At 39.0% G+C, this 20,733-nt stretch overlaps 2 protein-coding genes across 10 annotated transcripts in view; both read left to right on the plus strand.

Moving 5' to 3' along the window:
• LOC117957438 overlaps positions 1-8,668 on the plus strand; it is a 9,885-nt gene extending 1,217 nt beyond the window's left edge. Inside the window, exons 1-12 of one of the 3 annotated variants that reach the window (XR_004659513.1) lie at positions 1,321-1,457; positions 1,742-1,790; positions 1,910-2,189; positions 2,285-2,358; positions 2,553-2,625; positions 2,754-2,841; positions 2,967-3,023; positions 3,129-3,200; positions 3,307-3,454; positions 4,383-4,470; positions 4,560-4,731; positions 8,655-8,668. Coding sequence is in view for 2 of the 3 variants with exons in the window: in XM_034893171.1 (XP_034749062.1) it covers positions 1,366-1,457; positions 1,742-1,790; positions 1,910-2,189; positions 2,285-2,358; positions 2,553-2,625; positions 2,754-2,841; positions 2,967-3,023; positions 3,129-3,200; positions 3,307-3,454; positions 4,383-4,470; positions 4,560-4,642 (1,104 nt within the window). In the remaining variant the exon portion in view is untranslated. Of the gene's footprint in view, positions 1-1,318; positions 1,458-1,741; positions 1,791-1,909; positions 2,190-2,284; positions 2,359-2,552; positions 2,626-2,753; positions 2,842-2,966; positions 3,024-3,128; positions 3,201-3,306; positions 3,455-4,382; positions 4,471-4,559; positions 5,604-8,654 lie in introns of those variants that run through there. The other 2 variants (XM_034893171.1, XM_034893172.1) reach the window with 2 other exon arrangements.
• The window catches only part of pbx4 (pre-B-cell leukemia transcription factor 4), a 26,698-nt gene continuing 13,009 nt past the window's right edge, over positions 7,045-20,733 (plus strand). The window contains exons 1-3 of one of the 7 annotated variants that reach the window (XM_034893158.1): positions 7,045-7,979; positions 10,277-10,390; positions 11,956-12,029. In XM_034893158.1, coding sequence (XP_034749049.1) covers positions 7,795-7,979; positions 10,277-10,390; positions 11,956-12,029 — 373 coding nt within the window. In that variant the 5' untranslated portion in view covers positions 7,045-7,794. The remainder of the gene's footprint in view (positions 7,980-10,276; positions 10,391-11,955; positions 12,030-20,733) is intronic. The other 6 variants (XM_034893156.1, XM_034893157.1, XM_034893161.1 and 3 more) reach the window with 6 other exon arrangements.

Consider the following 20,733-nt stretch of genomic DNA (forward strand, 5'->3'; position numbering starts at 1 on the left):
AACGAGCAGTTGGACAGGTGTACCTAATAAAGTGGCCGGTGAGTGTATATATATATATATATATATATACACACACACTTCTTTTCTATCTAGGTGTACAGATTAGGATGCCCCTCAATGAAATGGATCCAGAACTAGTTGATCAGCTGATGTAAGAGTAAGAATAGCAACTAAAATTATGAAAACTCAAGAAAAGACCAATTGGCATGTAATGTATCAAGTAGGTGTGCGGTTCCCTGAAAAGCTTGACTAAGTGTTGGTTAGCTAACACTAGATAAGGAAAACACATGAGTGACAATTAGTGTGGAACAAGTGCCATTTTAGGTAGTATTTATGACAAAACCTATACTATCAGCAGATGACACTGCTATATTGCAAAAAAACTAAAACAAGCCATAGGGAGGTCAAGGCTGTTGAGCTCAAGGTCTTAAACTCTGGAGGCCAAAGCACCAGAACTCAGAAGAACTAGCTTATCAACTATTCAGCTCAGGGGGGGGTCAGGACTTCATGATTGGATTCTTCCACAACCATGACCTCCTCTTTGAAACACCAGTCATTACAGCCTGCATTTAATTTCCTGGAGTCTTCAATTAATAAATAATTGTATTTAAATATATTGAATTATATTCCTGTTCATAGTGTTTTCCACTTTATGATCTTTGATTTATAAAATAGTTAAATGAAACCCCATAGGGTTGTGCTTATTTTAATAGTTTTTATCTTGCACATGCTGCCTTACAAATGCCCTGTAATTTTGAAAAGTCATATTTCTTACACATAAGAAAATCTGATAATCATGAAATTCCTATCTCATGGAGGGATTCTTTTATCTGTTTTCCAAAAGAACAAACATGATAGGAATATTTTGAAATGAAAGTAAAATGGACAATCTCTCGCAAGTAAAACTGGTCAATAAAGTTATTAAATTATGACTTTGTTTAAGGAGGGTAGACTGGGGATAGTTGTGACATTTTTGACATTTCTGTCTGTATTTTAGAGTTCTTTTAAGCCAGTACGCTCAAAATTTGATACAAACTAAACGGTGTAGCTGTTATCTCTGCAACCAAAACAGGAAATGCATGGTTTACTATCAAACGCAAGCAGTAAAATGTCATGAATGGGTTAGTTGAACCATACCCTCGGGTGAAATGTAACATGATGGAATTGGGATTAAAACAAAAAACTTGATATTTTATTATTTATTATTTATTTTTATTTATTTTTATATTCAAACGACTTAAAATAATTTTTCAATATACTTTTTCGAACACAGCTAGAGTGGAGTAGAGTGATTAGTGAATTAGGTGGTTTGTACCTTGGTTGCAGTCGCTATTCACACTACATTTCCCATGGTGCTTAGCTCAGATGATGGGGTTTGGCTTTTTGCGCGCGCGGTGTGAAGAAAACTATTTGAAAAAAAAAATGGCGGATAAACATTCAGAAGTTGGACAAGAATGGTTTGTATCTTCTTACTTATTTTTAGTTTCCGATTGCCACAACAGATTTTAATATGCACTGTTAGCGTGTATTGAGAACATGCAGTAAAGCGTTGACGTTACGTCTGTGTTGAGTTTAGCCTAAAGCTCCTTATTGGTGTGGTCGACATTAATTAACAGTAAATGTTACTGACATAGCTAGCTACGCCCGTTACGCGAACGTTAGTAATAGAGTATTTAACGTTACTGACATTCTAATAATTTACGTTATCATTGGCTCTTTAATTCATAAAATGTTCTTGCAGTTGCGGAAGTGTCGCCGTTGCTGATAACGTTAACGTTACCCAGAATGAGGTAAGACCTTTTAACTGAAGCTAATGTTAGCTAACTAACAACGCTTTTGCTAATTCTGTCTTATAAAGTTGGTGTCACTGCAACTTTGCTCTTTGTTCAATCTCTGTACCGTTACCAAGGTCAACTTGGTGAAACATAAATCAAAAAGATGTTCATCTACAAGCCCCAGCACAGCTCCCCCAAACAAATCTGCCCGCAAAGTTACCGACCTCCTATCACCCACCTCACAAACATCAGATGCAGGGGAAAGACAGCCCGAGACAGACAAACTAGAAATGCAGACACAAAACACGGAGGGACCTTCAAGTCCCACTGTCAACCCCACTGCACGAAGGAAATCCTGGAGGAGAGGCACCATAACCCGACGCTCTCTCCCTGCACTTACCAACCCATATCAGGGTGAGATGTTTGGCTTTCTTGTGCCTTGTAATCAGGAAAGAATGGCCATTTTGTTTGTTTTGCAACATAAATCCCTATTTTTGTGTTTAATGTAGTTTTGTGCAGGAGCATAAGTCCATCCTTATCACAGCAAACCCGGCTTGAGAAATTGATGGAGGCTTCAATAAGGGTGAGTGTGATAGGGTCATAAGTAAAAATGTAAGTGAATTGTGAAAAAATGAAAATGCAGGCAAAACAAGTTACTTTTCATCTCTCTGATATTGGCTGTTTGAGATGATCAGTTTAGCGGTGAACATGCATCTCATTTTAATTAGTCTCTAAAACTAATGGATCTCTGTCTAATCACCTCTGCTTTGTCTCAAGCTGGCATTAGAAAGAACTCACAATTCGCTGCAGTCTGTGCCGGACACCTCACTGGAGGCTTTTCAAAAACAATGTTAGTGCCCACACTGCCTCATTTGGTACATATTTCATGAAGCTCTTTATTTTTAATGGTATTGTTGTCATAGAAATATTGAGTTCAAGTTATTCCTTTATCAAGGTTCTGTGTCTTCCTTGGTGCAGTTGAACAAATGCAGAAAGAGTGGGGATACCTGGCCAAAAGCTTACGCGATGAACCAGGGTGTCAACAGCTCCCTGCAACTGAAGCAAGGTATTGTAGCTGTTTTTGTTTATTCAGTACTTTGCATGCATTATATTGTTTATTTATTTATCTATTTTTTCTTTACTATAAATGAATGTTTTATACTGGATTACTTCTCTGTTATTTGCGTTCAGTTCTGGTGACCCTGCAGTGCAAACAGCCATGGAAAAAGTCCGGAAAGCCATTAATAGGCATGTCACAATATCACAAAGTATTCATACATTCCAACTTAAAAACACAGATGATGTGACCTACCACAAGAGGTTATTTGTTTACCAGCCCGTGTTGTGTTTTAGGCTCCAAGCTGAAAGTGAATCCTGGGAGGCCCTGTTGAACAAGCACTCGAGTAAAGCAGAGCAATTGAAAAGGTAAACATGAGAACTGTCCTTGAGAAATACTGTAGCATTACTGTGTTAGTGTGTCAATATTGTCTTCTCAATTGTGTGTCAATAATGCACTCTTTTTATGTTGCAGGAAAGTGGAGCAGGGTCAGCATGGAGGTGTATCATTAGACTCTACGTCTGTGGCCCAATCCTCACAGTACCATTTCATACAGAGTAAACCCGACTACCACGCTGTCTTCTGTAGACAACAGCCCAAGCTTCATACTATGGCAATGATTGTATGTTGGAAATCAGATTTTTATATCATTCATTATCAAAGAAATCCTTAACATATCAAAACAACTGAACTCTAGAGAACTAGTTTAAGAACTCTATAACTCTATATCCAAAGTCCAACCAATGTGTAAAAAGAAGGTCAAGGCCAGGGTTGCCTCTTTAAACTATTTGGTAAATGCTTGGTCTTAACGTGATGTGGGGGGTTTCAGAACAACATGATTAGATTCCTTCACCACCAAGACCTCCTCTCTGAAACACCAGTCATTACAGCCTGCATTTAATTTCCTGGAGTCTTCAGTTAATAAATAATTGTCTTTCAAATATATTGAATTATATTCCTGCTCATAGTACTTTCCACAATATGATCTTTTAATTTATAAAATCTTGAAAATGAAACTCCAGTAGGTTTATGCTTCTGTGAATTGATTTTTATCCTGCACGTGCTAAGGATAAATCCTCAGAATGTCAGAGTGCAGTGAGAGTGATGAAACGTAACGTAGATCCTTCGGATTTATGGGCAGTTTAAGTGCTACCCACAAACTTAATTCTCCTTCTTGTGGATGGTACCAAAGCTGGCACATTTGAGAGGTTGGAGACATTCTCCATCCTCTGCAGTTCGAAAATATTTATCAGCTCATCATCACCTAACAGTCCAAGATGTCGGGCCAATATATTTATTATATTAAATAATAAATTCACATTCAACCTCAGATCTGATCGCACAATTGAAGTTCACTTTGCTTAATAATAACAAAGTGGATGTGAGATAACATAATTAGCGCAACGTCTTTTCCCTGTTTGCACACTACTTTCTTCCAAAGTCACAGTTTTTCACATGCACACACAGCCAGCGGGTAAAGCAAGTTTCTGAGTACTTATCCCTCACCCTTAATGACTGGATGTAATCAGTTATTCTTTTTGTGTGTGTAGATGAACGCTCAGAGTAAGATGGTTACAGAGCTTCTGTCCATCAAGGAGCAAACACAAATGTTGGTGAAAGAGACCAGTGGCCGATTGGGTAACGCTTTTATTCATCTTTTCTATGGAATATGGCATAAACTATGGTGTGCCAACTTAACATTGACTCTGATTACTTTTTCCTACCAGTGGCAGAGGCAGGATTCCAGGATCTTTCACCTGGTTTCATAAGGGACCTCATGGCAGCACCTTTACCCTCAGCAACTACGTAGTCACAGGCAGGAGGCAAGCGCAAGCAATCAATCATCTAACGGACCATGACTCTTTATGACCTGTATATAAAGCTTATATTTGTGTAATTGTTAATTTTGATGTTATGTGATTTAGGAACTATTTGCTCTGTCTTTTTTTGTCTTGTGTTATTGGCTAAAGCAAGGCCTAATATTATGGTTTCTGTGTCAAATAAAACCACTGCCTTCAGCAGCAGGTCTGGTAATATAGCTAGTTTATGTAATCCATGGTTTGAACAGCAGGTGGCAGTGGCTGTTTATACAACAATACAAGAAGCTTGCTGAATTGCTGTTTGGTCTTAATTGAGTGTATTCATACCTGTAAAACCTGAAACTCTGTAACCAAATGGATTGTCTTTTTAAAAAAAATACATAGTTTAGAATTTGATGTACATGGATCTGACATTTTTAAGTGGTCTGATTACTACTTATTTATAAATATATGCAAAAGTGACAATGCTAAGAGTAGCTGAACCATGTGCGCCATACATGGTGTCATTTTAAAGTGTCATTAAACCGGAAGACATTGTCCAATTAAAAATGGACTTGTACAACAAGAAAGCATTAACTCTAAAGATTATAGACTATAGAAGGATTGTCTTCTACAGTTTGTCTATAGTCTAGTTTATTTACAATCCTTTCCACATCCTATGTCACGTTTACTCTTTTTGGTGTGGCATCTATTTCACTTCATCAGTGTCCCCTGACCATTCAGGAAGAGGCCCCTCCCCCACAGTGACTCACCCCCATCTTTTGCATTTGGCTGGGTCACTGATGCAGAACGAAGGTTTGACATGGTACCAGTCAGTCAAAGCTTTGTTCGCTATCATTCCTATCTCTTGGACCCATTTACTCATCAATGTTCATGCTTAATTTTTCTCTGATAACTACAACAAGAAAGAACCTCTTTTGCCCATTGCCAACCATAAATAAGAGTGAATTAGCTTCTGTGCTCTGCAGTTATGATCTACAACCTGGACTGTGGTGAATTTTCATTGTGATTGTATTCAAGGGAGTGACTAGAGAGCACGGGGACAAGCACAGAAGACAAGTGGGGTTGTGACTGTGAGAGTTGTGAGTAAGGGAGGATGGTGCACAGCGGGAAAGATCGATTCTTATTTAGATGAAAATGAGGCTTGATGCTTGTGGGGTGAGAGGAGGGCAGCTTTAGCATCTAAATGACTGGAAGTTTCACAGAAATTATCCTTAAATGAATCTCCACCAGCAAGACATGAAGTTTACAAAGCCGTTGATGGTCTTTTTACTTTCAAGGAAGGTCTCTCTTGACAGTAAGCTGGATTTGGGGTTAGGTTAAAACTCCTGGACCTTATTATTATGATGAACTGTCATAAGTTAATGGCATGTTAGAAGTTCTTCTTTTAGCTGTTGGATTTGGATAAAGGTGCCTTGTTTGTGACCAGGCTCGCCAGGTTCCTTGTTTGTACACTATTATCAGAAATAAAGAAAAAATTGGTTCCTTTTGCTATTGTATATTAATGTTTTTTTTATAATTTAATGTGTGATATTTGTGAAATTGTAGGTTTGGTGTTGGTAGGGATAACTTTTTAAAGAGTTAAAATCCACTGCTTGGTATAACCACTGAGAAGCCTGAATTGTGACTTGTACTATATGCACACGCAAAGAACAATTACTGTTTAGGTTTGCTGTATTTTCTATTCTTGTTGTCTCTAACTTGAGATTGATTAGCTACAGATTGTTGCAGATGGATGTGTGGAGAGTCAGCATAAACCACTGCCAGTTTGGTCCTACTCCCTCATGCACACCCATCATCTCTTCTCAGTACAGCAAGGCTGGCTGCAGCTCTCCTCCACATCCATTCAGCCAGCCATTCGTCTTGGAAAGCTGTCTCTCTGATCTGAGTGATAAACTACAGCAGAATTGCCAAGTTTGCAAAAAACAAGGACACTTGTTTTCAATCTGTGCTGTCAACATTTTCATACTGAAAACTGATGGGATGTTTCATTCATAGGGGGTTTAGGACAGAGGTTGACAGGACAGGTTGTTGTGGCATGCGAGATTCATACACCTCTGTACTTGATCAAACAAACTTTAAACACGTGTGTAACGGCACCTTGTGTATACTAGTGTAATATTTACACGTGTGTGTAAGCTTGCAGCTTGTTAAAAGCTCATATAGCACACCATCCCAGTCCTTCAAATGCCTACAAACATTCATTTTTGTTTAGAAAAACGTTTTGTTAAGTAGATAATCTCACCTTATATTAATGAAAAAATGTCTTGAACCAATTATAATAGGACAAGCAATGCTGATGACGTAAGGGGCTATCCATCTGTAAAGGCCGTACAAGAGGAGGTTCTAGTCACTTGGAGGAGTAATACAGTTATAAGGTTGAACGCTGTGTTACAAAATTAATATTAAGGCATTGTTACCAGCATTGCACCAGCTAATATTGAAACGTATCAATTGGATTTCTATTGCCCAATAGTATAGCCACCGATTAACCCACCCGCAAGACCGCGCTCTGTGGTGCTACGGAGTTCAATGGTCACGCGACGCACACTGCTCGCGCAGCCCAGAACGTCCCACATACTCGCGCGACATCAACAACAATGGCAAACGGCAAACCTTAGTCTGTTTTGGTAGGGAATTTTTGATTGGAGCCAGTCGGTCCGGAAGCTTAGTCGCTGCATTCGTGTAGTATTTCTTTTTTTGAATTGAAGAGTTTTATTTTTAGGACAAGAGTGTTCGTCTATTGATATATATAGATATATATATATATATCGTTTTCAATTTTGAATTTCGAAAATGTGCGAGGCGCTGTTGGCAAGCTCACACAGTCTGTGCATGTGTGTCCCTGCTGCTCTTCTGCTGGGCTACGGCTACTAACCTAGCTGCTTTTCACTCGGTAGTTAGCTAGCGTTAGCCTGGCCGCGTTTATTAACTTGAGGCAAAAAAACACAAGTAAATGTAAAGCGTGTTTGTGCGGTCTGTTTTATGAAAACAACCCTTTACTATTTTCTAGTCGTTGCTGTCAGGTACGGTAAGACGTGTTGCATGATTTGTCGTAGAATATACTTTGCTGGCTAGCTAACAGGCTAGCAATTTGTGTGTAGTCTTCGACTGAGGAAAACGGCGAGTTTTCTTTAAAAGTATGGATGACCAGACCAGGATGCTGACGGGTCTCACCGGACTCGGTGGACTAGCACAAGCCGATGTCGGTGACCCAGACTCGGTCAGAAAGCAGCAGTCCCTTGGTCAACCTCAACAAGACATAGGGGATATCTTACAGCAAATAATGGCCATCACCGACGAAAGCCTGGACGAAGCACAGGCCAGGTAAGACGGGCGAAGAGCCATTTTCCACACATGAAAGCTAAGCTAAAGTGCGTTGTATATGTCTTATTTTTGCTTTAGGGCTAAAGCTTTTCTTTTAAACGTTCACGTAAGTAAATGTAATGCTTATTGCAACATAAATGCAACTTCACGTTACATTGTAATCCGTTGCCAATACATGTAGATACATAATAACTTGAACACCCACATTACAGTGCTGTTGTAGTTTGAAATGAGCTTCTTTGTTACTTCATATCGCGCCTTATTGTGTTCTGTAGTTTGTAAACATGCGAACTTGTTTGAAAAAGGGCAATAACGTTTATCTTAATTGGTATATCAAGGAAGTGTTACATGAAAAAGTTCAAATTCCCTATTAAGTCGGTGACAATGGTTTATATATAATGCACAACCACTTGCCTAATTGGCTCTCTTGGTTTAAAAAAATAAACAGAGTAGCTAGGGCATAAGTAGTATGTTTTGTACTTTCATCTATCCATGCATAAAGAAAACAAATCTTTTTCGGGAGTTTTTGTCATCTTCCCCTTGGCTCATACATATCCCATTAGTGACGCAGAATTTACCTTTTTACACTAATTATCAAAACTACCAAGTAGTACGGCAACAATCCTTTCTGAGATTGTACATGTTTTAAGTTGCTATCGGAGTAAAACAATGTAGTCTGGTCATTTTGCCAAAGCTTTCACATATTACTAATCATAATATGGCAAATTAATTTGTCTAATTGTAACACGTAAGCTCAAATGCTCAACGTCAAATGAATGTCGATAACATTAGTCATTGAAATGCAAATGAGCTGATAATTATGGGAAGGGTAAGGATTACTGTGTTGTCCACGCATCAGCCCAGTGCTCTCTGTGTGATGACAGCAATCATCCATTCATATGATTTGTCACTTCATGTTTGTGTTAGGTATTTTATGTATAATTATTGTGAGGAGTATGAATTGCAGTCAGCAACTGACCCGCACTCATTTGCCATGTGGCTCACGGAGCATAAGGTCAGTTCCGGATAAAGCGACAGTATTTCAACAAAAGACAACCGTCCACTGCAAGACTGTGGCCACAGTGTGATGTGTCATTAGCTAGTGATTTTCCACCCAACATTTGACCACCTGGTTCTCTTAATTAATTCACTCCTCTTTCACTCCCTCCCTCCCTGGTGTTCATCCTTTTCATTGTGTGCTGGGTGCAATCAATTCTGCTATAATGTGTACGCGAGTGCAGCTGTCCACAAATCGAGTTTCTATTAATGAGATGGTGGTGAGGGGGAGGGATGATGCTATACCAGCAGCCTATGAACACTGGGGATATTACCTTTTCTTCGGAACAACTTTGAGGACTTAATCCGGCCTTTTCTCATTGACACGTGCATAAAATTTTGCTTTGGAATATTTATTGCAGTGTTTTATTTTTCTTCTTCTCCCAGTCTTTTTCTTCTTTATGATTTGTGAAGACCATTTAAAAAACGTTGTACCATAGTGAAACAATGTCAATTTCAAAAATGTGGATTTAACGGGCCAATTACAGTGTAGGCAATCATGTAGCTGTCTATTATTAGATGTTAACATGCAATTCTTAAAAACTAAGGGTGTGGAGGCTTTGGAAGTGCCAGAGGTGTCCTTGCTGTATGCTTGTATTGATCTAAACTCCCACTCAGAGCATGTCCTCTTCATGCCATGTATGAGCAGGAATAATACTAAAAAGAACGCAGCCTGCTGGCAGTTCAGTGGACTTGATGCAAATTGTGGGGCATGTACAGCCCAAAACGTTGCTGGTGTCATGTGTATAGCATGAATAAATCATTTAAGACTGTTATGACAACACAATACTCTTCTTCTGAACATTATGTTTTTAGAGTTAGTTGATGGACCAACTTGCGGAAGTGTGGAGTTGTCAGGCTTTTTGCTAATTTGCTTCTCAGGTTCATTGTTTAAAGGAAAAACAACCCGAATTCACGACTACACTAATTGTAACAACTTTTTGTTGTTAGAAATAGTTTTCGTAAATTTTAACAGTTGGTTTGACTTAAAATGTACATTCTTTATCAACATCATACTTAACTCCAATTTAAGTTTGTCACACCAACTTTTCCTTGGTCATGGGTCATGTTAACATGGTTAATGTGTGATGGCTCACATATGAGCATTACGCCCTTGTCGTGCAGGGTGGCAGTGTGTTGGGATGGGGAGTGGTCAGGGCAGCGCAAGAACTTGGTGTTGCAGAGTACACTTCCTGCGCACCATCCACCCTCATCCTCTCACCCTGTCGCCATATGTTCAGATGCTGGCCAGAGGAATCGCCGGCGCATTGGGGTGGATCAGACGACCCCACAGAGGGAGGGAGAGCAGGGGGGGGCATGGCAGGGGGTGGCCTGCCACTCAACTTCCAGCACAGGTCAGTACAGGACCGCATGAGCACCTCCTTCTCCCCCTCCTGCTCATACCCTCCATGCTAAAGGCAGCCCTCCCCCCAACTCAATCCAGCAGTGACAGAATTGGTGGACAAAATGACATAGTTAATGTTAGACAAATATATCTTTACATGATACTGCCTCATAGAGTATTCTCGCAGAAAGGCAGTCTTTCGTGGCGCATACAGTAGGAGCACTATTTGCTGGTCCCCATAGTCCCCTCATTAATACTGCAGTGGACATTCACAACTGGAATTGGTGTTGAGGTCAGGTGTAGCCAAATCATGTTCATCTGTGGTTGTGTTTGTGTTGTTAGTAATGGTATGTCTTTATTTCAGGGTGATTTTCAGGTTTTTCATATTTCCCAAAATTATGCTCATCAGAAACGGAGGCCTCATGGTGGTTTTGTTTTTCAGCTGAACTATATGTGGCACTTTCTCCTTTTGTCACCCATATAGATTTAGCAGTAAATGATGCCTGTTGTGATTTCTAAAACTCTCCACAGAACACATCAATATGCTTGTTTTTTTTCATCTATAGAGCTAGTCATTAAAATACAGGGGATGCACACATTTCCAGAAACATTTTTAACAAGATGATGCAATGTAACAACAACTGCAACATTTGCAAACTATGGCCACACAGTAACTGAGTTAAACAACACCTCTCTGACAATCACAACAATACTGGAGGAACATAAGCTACACGGGTGTAGCATGCTTGTATTGCATGCAGTTAGATGTTTTTGTTATGTGTGCCTTTCGTACGTTTTTGAATGTGAAAGACATTACTTTAAAACACAGTTGTATATGTACTCAGCATTACCCCTCTCTGATCTAATTGGTGTGCACAATCAGTAAGTATAGTAGATAACGCCCAAGTCATTCAGAGTTGTATTAAGAATTGGGCTTTACTACAGCATTCCAGTTTTACAAATTTGAATACACAAGTGAGCTGTATGGGCGTTTGTGGGTGCATGGATGTGTATTAGCAAGAGATTTTCTTGCTAAGGTGTTCTAATTTGATTACAGGGAACTTTAGAAGTTTTGCCCTTTCTCCTTTAATTGCTATTAGCCTGTCTGGCAATAAAGATAATGTGTCTGATTAAATTATAATCGCAACTTAATCCTAATCCTCTCTATCAACTCACCATCTTATTTTATGGAACAAGTCCTTGTGTAAGAGGTAGAAATTAGATTGCTGTGTAATAACTTTGGAATATGGTGCTCAGTAATGATGACCTTGAGGTTTGGCATCATTACCTGTCCCACAGTGCAAAGCATCCAAATGACAACATTACTCTTGCTAGTTCAGATTGACGCATCGGGGTTGTTTCTGCAATGACAATGGCATTTGGCAGTTGAAAATGCCTTTTAAACAACATGGCTCTGTTCTGTGTTTCACTACACTCTTGAAATGCTGTATGCATAATACATACAACTCCTCTACCTGTTTTATGGGGGAGGACATGGAATGACTTGAGATGGAGGTCTGTTTATTGTAATCCTCCTCGCTCTCTCCCACTCTTATTCCCTCTTCTCTCTTACAGGAAGCATGCCCTGAACTGTCACAGAATGAAGCCAGCCCTCTTCAGCGTTCTCTGTGAGATCAAAGAGAAGACGGGTAAGTTTCTACTTCACTCGTTCTTTGTGTTCTCCAGTCTGCACAGGTTGTAACCTAGTGTTGAGAGTAGTGTGCCTTTTGTTCCAGTTTCCCTGGCACCAAGTTACTTTTTCAATGGCCTTGCAGAAAACTTTATCGATTGAATATTCATTTTAATTATTATAGAACCCATTTAGTTGTAGTGTATTGGGTATGCTTTGGTTCCGGATCATTCTAAATATGCATCACAGTTTTTTATTTTGGCCTAGTAATTATAGAAACTTGACTTATTTGTGGCTGCTGTCCAGACTTCACATTGACCAGCTGAAACTAATCTTAGTGGATCGGTGCCTTTGAAACTTAAGTCAGACAAAAGAACTTTTGGCAGAGCAAGCTAACAACTCTGAGTTCACTTCTTTATTTATCATAATGTTGTTTTCCATTTTACCTGAAGTACCTTTTTTTTACCTGAAGGTAAAAAAAATGTTGTTTTACCTTTCTGCATTCCTGTCAATATCCATTTCATATGATAAAGAGTTATCTGAAAAACTATGTGAATAGTGTAACCAACAGGCTCTTACAGTTATTTGAATGTCCCAGCAGTATAAACTATATTCAGTGTTTCCTCTTGCTCACCTGTCTGGGAGGTGATGATGACAGCTAAAATGCATTTTATGGCGTTTTTCCACTACATGGTATCTACTCGTCTTGACTCTATTCGCCTTTTTTTCGGTTTTTTATTTTGATAAAAAGTCCCTGGTACTTGATAACAGCTACTTTTTTTTATTATTATCACCTCAGTCAATGTTCTAAGTGAGCTGAGGTGATACCAAAAGGTGTCGGTTTGCAGATTACTGATTGGTTGGTGAGCAGTGTCACTAATCATTGCGTCATCGTTGCTAGCAAAAGACAGTGGTGTCCTGAACAAACCTACCGTGTTTAAATCGTTTAGCCAGCATTTCTTTTCTTTTTTTGCTGTCTCCAGCTTCTTTTGAAACTAATTTGTCTTCTGGCAAACGGCCACATGCTGAAAATCAAAAGCAACACAACTTCGACGTTCTCTGTGTGTGTCCTAATGGTGGTACTAATCTGCAATGGAAAAAGGAGGACGGGGCTGGTACCATTAATGGAAAAACAACATAACTTTAATGCCAGCTGGTTTGACCACGGTTTTACTCAGTCAGCTCCTGTGCTTCCCTGGTGGTCCAGGTGTTGCTTTGGCCACAAAGTTGCTGATGTTCGGCTCTTTAAAAGAACTTAAATATATATTTGAATGCTTTGGTTTTTCCTTTGGACGATGTTTAGGGATGCACTGATTCATCAGCCTGAAAACAAGATAGTATTTGCCAATGGCAGTAGGCCGATGTCTAAGTGTGTCGCATCAATTTTGCACTGGCTAAATGTTGTGTCTTTGTGGTCAGACTAGGACAACAGTAGCCTCTTTTTCATTACAAAGAAAGTCATATAAAAGGCTGTTTCAGAGGCCCCCTTCTGACCTGGTTTTAACATCATTCTAAGCGATCCAATCACAAGTAGACAGCTCTAGGTACGTGTGTTCCTACATGGTAGTAGAACGTGAAGTATACACAACACACAATTTACTTAGTGGTTTCTGTGACACTGTGGCGGTTCTAAACAGTTTCAAATGGAGGGGTCGGTCTGGGGCCAAATGCAATTTTAGGGGTACTAAATATATTATGCACAAGTGTCACATACTACTAACCCTCCATAGGTTTGGTTCTACAAAAGGCTAATAATACATGTATAATGATGAACACAAGACTACTCATGAGTGTTAACCTATATTTTTATCTATCACTGCACATGAAGAATATCTCTTTAAGGATAAAGGTTAGGATAAATGTATAAGATGTATGAAAATATTTGGCACCATGAGGGGGACGGGGCTGTATAAAACAGCCACTGCTCTGATATAAGAAACACTTTGAATGAGTATGTATTTCCAATCATAGTTGAGTAGGTGGTCTTTAATGTGGACACAGGACACATTTCCATTCTCACTGCTGTTTCGTTTTTTGAGATCAAATCTCAATTTGTCATCAATGTGTCCTGAGAGCCTTTTCAATTCTACTTAGAGCTGTCCGCTCGGGATCTGATCATTCAGATCGGATCTTAATACCAGGTGGAAATGGGGTCATATGTTTGTATTGTTGAATTTTTGATCATTCAGTTAACAGTTATTTTTCTGTTGTTATTTGTTTCCTTGGAACAAAAGGGATAATAACAAAAACATCAGCTATTGGCCATATTTTTTTATTTTAAACATTGTATCGGCACAGAATTTCCCAATAGGGGCCTCTCTACTGTTGTTGTGTTCTTGGAAATGTGTTATGCCGCAACTTCGGAAGTGAACAATGCAATGTCTATGTAAGATAAACGATACGAGATTGAGGGAAATTATGTTTCAAAATGTCAAGTTTATTTCCTGTACTTCCTTATTTCCTATATACATGTATTTATTTATTTATTTATTATAAATAATAAATATAATGGTAGGGGAAACACTGTAATAATAAAATACCACTACTGCAAAGTATCATATCTAAATGATTAGATTAAAAAATCAAACCTGATCCCAAAAGAAAGTTCATGCCCTGCAATGTGACGACAGGTATGAAAATCTCCAGATGGGTAATATTGCTTTACATTTACACTGTTATGCTATTTAATACAAAAATGATCTTTTCTCCCACACTGTTATAACCACTACACCACACAGTGTATGTTAATTGTGTATATATTGATATACCTAGCAATGCAGTACCTACATCCAAACAACATAAAAAGCAACAAGAAATACTGCTGACACTGTATTGATGAATAATGCTTAAATACAAATGATCTAATGGACATTATTGTAAATATCTTAGACTTGCTCTTATTCATAAAATTAGTCAAAGTAAACATGCAACCTATTCTCATCTTGTTATCTATTCGAGTCAGCTTTTTGTGTGGTTCAAAGGCGCAGGCCTGGAATGGATGGTAGATTGATGGTTATGGTAGTGTAAATGGGGTGCATTGTTGAATCTTCTCACTCTGGCAGTCTCTCTCCATTCTTGTCTTTCTGTGTGCTTTTTTCTCTTCCACTTTCCTTGGGTATCTTCTAACCGCAAAACCCTCTCTTGTTCAAATACAATTTGAAAATGCTGCACTGCTGCCTGTTGTGGCCCTCTGTCAATAATGTATTATTGCTCTCCAGTGATTGGACAAAAGTAAAGGCTAGGCTTGAGTGAGTGGGGCAGGCTACACTGTTTCCCAGGCAACCAGTGGGCTTATTTATCCTAATGCCATTCACTTTGATTTTTACATTTAGTCCCCCAGCAAACTAGAGAGAGGGTGTGTGAGTACTCCTACAGTAAGCTGAGCAGAAAAACACCCAATGCATAGAGGTAGGTTAACAAAAGATTAAGGCTTGAGGAGAATATGCCAACTATGAGATATAGAGATCTTAGGCTTTGCCTGTACTCTGCTGTCCATCTGCCACATAGTGCCCTCCTAACTGCGCTGTGTACCTGCTTTGGCATTTCTCTGCTACTCCATCAGACCCCCTGCAGGCCCCATTATGTGCCTGTGGAATGTGAATTGACTTCTCTTCAGTGCTGCTTCTGGAAGACCCAATCAGTAGTCCTCTAGTATCTCCACAGATTTTCTGCGGTCTTTTTTTCACTAACAAACATACACTTGTGTTGGCACTCACATACACACTACGTCTCTTACACACATACGCACACACTGAACAAGGATAAAAGCAAACTCGGTCTTGGGTCTACTCTTACTGCCTCGGTCTTGTCCTCTCCCCCTCCCTCCCTCTGCCTCGCTCCCATTCTTGAAAGAGAAGACTTGCTCTGAACTCAGGGCTTTGATATGGTAATTTAATGGTGGTGGTTGTGGAGGAGGGGAGGTGGGGTGTGGGGGATGGGAGGTGAATTCCTCTGAGTGCTGCAGTTGGTTAGATTGTTTTCATTGTAAAGGAAATGTTCTGCGCAAATGCCAGTGCCCCCCACCCCACCACCCCAAAACACCCCCGTTTTCCAACAGTGCCTGTGTTGTCCTGAGCTCTCACATTAAACATGACCTCTGTCTGCGTGAAATTTGATTCTTGTTAATACTCTTTTAAAGATACACTCCAAAAAAGAAATTAAAGCACTTTGAGGGAGATGGGAAATGATCAAAGTTGAGTGCCAGTGGCTTTGCTTCAACTCAGTTCTGTTCTCCCTCGCTCTCATGGGTATTTGCTGTAAAAATAGCTCTTGGTGCAATGGGACAGCTTATAACAAAATCTCTGAAAAGCCACTGCAGCTACTCTCAGAAGTTTTTCATTTAGTTTGGGCATGTTTGAGGTGTTTCTCCTCACTTTTATGCATTCCTAATGCTTTACACATCACAACAGTAAATATGTCACTCACTCTATCCTGTCACCCTGCTTAAGTCCCTTTCTTTCAAGCCTGAACATTCCCAGTTGTTTATTTTTGGACAGGTTTTAAATTAACATAAAAAAAATGTTCCCAGCTGAATTAAAGCTATACAGGTTTTTCTCCTCCTCCTCACTTGGACAAGTTCACACCCCAACACTTGTCACTCATCTTGATAAGCTGTCTAACAACTTTCGGATAATGCTGCTAGTTGGTTGTGTAGAAATAATGGCAAACTGGCAGGCTCCTTACCTATTTAAAGCTTTGTTTATGCTTGTGCGTAAAATCGTGGCGCTGGCCTTTATAGATAGCGCGCGAGCATGCATGGAGATGTTCATTCTTAACGCATTGTTCGTTGCAGTATTCTCCAAAACGCCAGGGGGTGTAGAAACAAAATCTGTGTATAAGCAAGAAGAAGAGCGGAAGAAAAGGACAGTAGGCGGCCTGGCACTAGTAGTGAACACATCCATGGTAAACATCGACATACTACCAAACATTGCATTTGTGTACTCTCTGTGTATATAGTTACTGTAATTTACCTCTAAGTTGAAATTAGTAACGGTAACATTCTGGCTCAATGTTATAAAAACTCTTTTAGGGCCCTATGATTTCCGTGATGTGGAAAATGTGGACGGAATCTACACATGAAAACAGAATTCTCTGATACACGCGGAATCGTACGGAGTTTGCATATATTTTGATGACGTATTAAATAAACTTTTTTTTTTACTTCCTCTTTATTTTTAAGTTCAAAACAACAAGCGTAGAAATGTAGAAACAAAAAAATCAGTGGGTGCAAGGCGTGAGTTTGGAAGATTTTGTTGTAATGTGTGCTGAAGCTGACATACCGCTTGAGACAATGAAGAGGATACGTCCGTTTCTTGTTAAAAATTGCAAGCAGGGAGACGCAGGCAGACCCACCTGCCGCAGGTCTTTGACCAGCACATGCAAAAAATGCTGCTAGAGATCCGTGGAAAGAAAATCCTTGTTGTCGTCGACAAAACCTCTGACAACCGAGATCGCAGTGTCCTCAACATTGTTATAGGTGAGCACCCTAAGCTTTTTTTTGGGTAATTCTGAATGTGCTTTGTAGAATATATTAACAGTTTAAATAATCAGTATCAGTATCACTGAGTTTTTAAAGGTCAATAATGCTTAGAAGTGAAAAGAAAAGAAAATCTGAAAGGGCTAAAAACAAATCCGAAAACACAGAATTTGAAAAAAGTAAAACACATTTCATAGGGCCCTGCTCTTTCAATGAGACCATTTTTTTCAGCTTTGACAAAGCAATTTCATGTTTTTTCACACCCTCCAGCAAAATGCCTCTTCTTTTCCTAGTGTAGTGGCTTTTACCACAAATGCTAGGCCATTTGGCTTTCCCTTTGGTCTCTACATCAAGAATCATACAGATGTTTGCTCGGCCAGTCTTCTCAGCCCACCATGTTGAAATGAAACGTGCGGTATGCACCGAGTTACAGAAGTTCAGAGGTGTGCAGCCATATTCCGTGCTTAAGATTAAAATGGCTAGCTATGTCACCTCTTATTATTAAAAGTTGATGTGCAATTCACCATTCTCATGATAGGAATTTATCTGTACACCACCACGCATGTTTGCATATTGGCCATGTATCCCTCTGCAACAGCAGTGTGGGTTTAACAACAAGGACATCCTGATGGCCTGTTTCCAGTGTGATGTTAACTTGAGCCAGTTGATTAGGTGCCTAGTTGTGCCCGTGTCCTAACAATGTTTCTGGGACACTGGGTATTTGCTGTTTGCCTCTGCCACAGGCCATCTCCCTTCTCCCTGTGCATTTTCTGACCAGCCAGAGTTGGTTTTTAAGAGCACATACATTGCCTGATCCTTCAAATGGTGACTATTTAGTTGAAATGAAGCTCAGTCCTGTAATGTTTGTTTAATTTGACCGTGATATTTATGTTGTTGAGTAGAAATGTCTTATTTTTCTAACACATACAAGCACCAAAACTCACAGTTCATGCCTGCAAGCAGAGCCAGAAGCACTTAGCTAGTTTGTTGGCAAAGGGGCTAGCTGACAACCTATCATCACAGCCTATTAATGTTTTGACAAGATGGATGAATGGTGAGATTTAGCCAACTCTATGAACTCGCTCTCTGGTTTATTTTTTTCAGTGCATTTCTGGTTTAATTTAATAAAAAGCTTCTCTTGTTTATTTTGATCTTTTCAATTAATAAAAAACACATTTTGTAAACTTAATTTATTTTTTATAAATATATATATATATAAAAGAAATAAAAACAAGAGATTGAGGGGAAAAAGAGACAGCAAAGATGATGTAAAGTGAGTTAAACATAAACACCAAGCTTCTTTAGACACGGTGGCTTTATCCGTAATTAATACTTTCGGTAATGTGACGGGTGTTACAAAGTGGAAACTGCAGTGCACACAGCACATCTTTTTGTTTACTTAAATTGCAATTTTTGCGGTTATATAACCGCACAAAGAGTCATTGCGATTAGATTATTGCACAGCCCTATATATACCTTGTGGTGTTTTGTAGTGTAAGTTTTATCTGTATGGATCCTTATATTATTTTATGTTAGCCTGTTGACTACCACACACCCTTTCAGAGAAACCTAACATTTTTATTAAATCAGCCTTTTGGACTTGGTCGTAATGTTTTTGCAAACAATGGAAGGTTTTTAATCCCATCATTACTTGCATTCACAGCACTCAAGTTGTCTAAATACCATTTCAGGGACAAAACAGCCCCAATTGTTTTAATTGAATTAGAGCCTGATTGTAGTTGTAAAAACACCAAATCACACATAGTTAATATGTCTTAATTCACAGCAAGAATAAACACCATAAACAAATCTCATTTAAATTTATTTTAATTTTAATTTAAGAGGCCATTCATGAAAGGTGACAACAAAGCATCACGCACCAGTGTTATCCTGTTGATCACACTAAATTTTTGGGGGGAAAAACCCATTTGGCATCACATGATTGATTTAGATGTTTGTATTACATGGACTTTGACAGACTACAGTACATCAAGTCTAGTAAATTAGATGCCTCATTAAAGCAAAGTAATTATTATTAGTTTTCAAAGAGCCCAATTTGGAACAGAGCCATACAATTTAATGAGTTGGTAGGAACCTGTGGGAAGTATTTTATTATATTTTTTATGAGGGAAAGCATACATGGCCTTTTAAGATAAAAGCAGCAACAAGATTAAAACAAACTTTTGTGGTAGAAATGCGACCTATGTGAAGCTACCAAACTTGCTTTGTCAGTTATTACTTGGGTTTAAAACAAAAATAGGCTATCCAACTCTGTACAGCCCCACTAACTTATCACTCGGTCAAGTCCTCTGGCTTTATATTTTATATTTACACTCATCAGTGTTGCGCTAGATACTAAACAATAGTAATCAGTTAGTTACTAGTTACCTCATTAAAAAGTAACTAAATTACTTTACTGATTACTTCTACCAAAAAGCAATGTTAACTTTTGATTATCAAATCTATGTGGCCAAAAGAGCAAAAAAACAAACCAGCGCCACCACGAAACACAGAATGGCAGCTAGATGGAAATAATCATTGGTTCTTGACATTAAGTCAGTTTTGCTCATCGGTGGACAATACTGATGTAAATGTCGATATATCGTGCATCCCTAATGCCATTGGTAATGTGCTTATTGCTTTCATTTTAATACTGTTATTATTATCTCCGTCTGTCATGTGTTCAGCCATGTGTGATTGTGTATCTGTCTGTCCGCAGCTAATCTCGCATACTGCTGGACCCTTTTTTTTTTTTTTGCTCAATTATGTGCCCAAGGACCTTTTTGTGGTTCTGGTGTCATTTGAAACAGTCAATAATGTCAGCCAGCTGCTGTCTGTTAAATCATCAATTATGGTGGCGATACACTGGGCAACTTTTTGGTCAACATGACAGGGGTGCCACAGGAATTAACATACATTGAATGTCTATGTAAATGTTGAAGTCAATGAAACAGCGACCTCAAAAAAATATAAATGGAGGAGATAACAACGATGTAACAAGCCTTTCACTTAAGTACTAAGTGCATTTAAGTACTACTTTTTGCCAAATGTAACTGAGTTACTATAACATGTTAAATTGTAACATGTTAGTCCCAACACTACTCACTATGCAGTGATGCTGGATTATCTTATTGTCTTCTCAGGATTCTGTTTTTTGTGGTGTACTGCCACTCAATCGTTTTTTTTTCTTTTCTTTCTTTGCAGGAGAGAACAAAAAAAGATAGTGTGTGTTGGGGGGGGGGGGGGG

The sequence above is a fragment of the Etheostoma cragini genome, chromosome 15 (genome assembly GCF_013103735.1).
Source record: "Etheostoma cragini isolate CJK2018 chromosome 15, CSU_Ecrag_1.0, whole genome shotgun sequence".
In the NCBI taxonomy this organism is placed as follows: Eukaryota; Metazoa; Chordata; class Actinopteri; order Perciformes; family Percidae; genus Etheostoma; species Etheostoma cragini.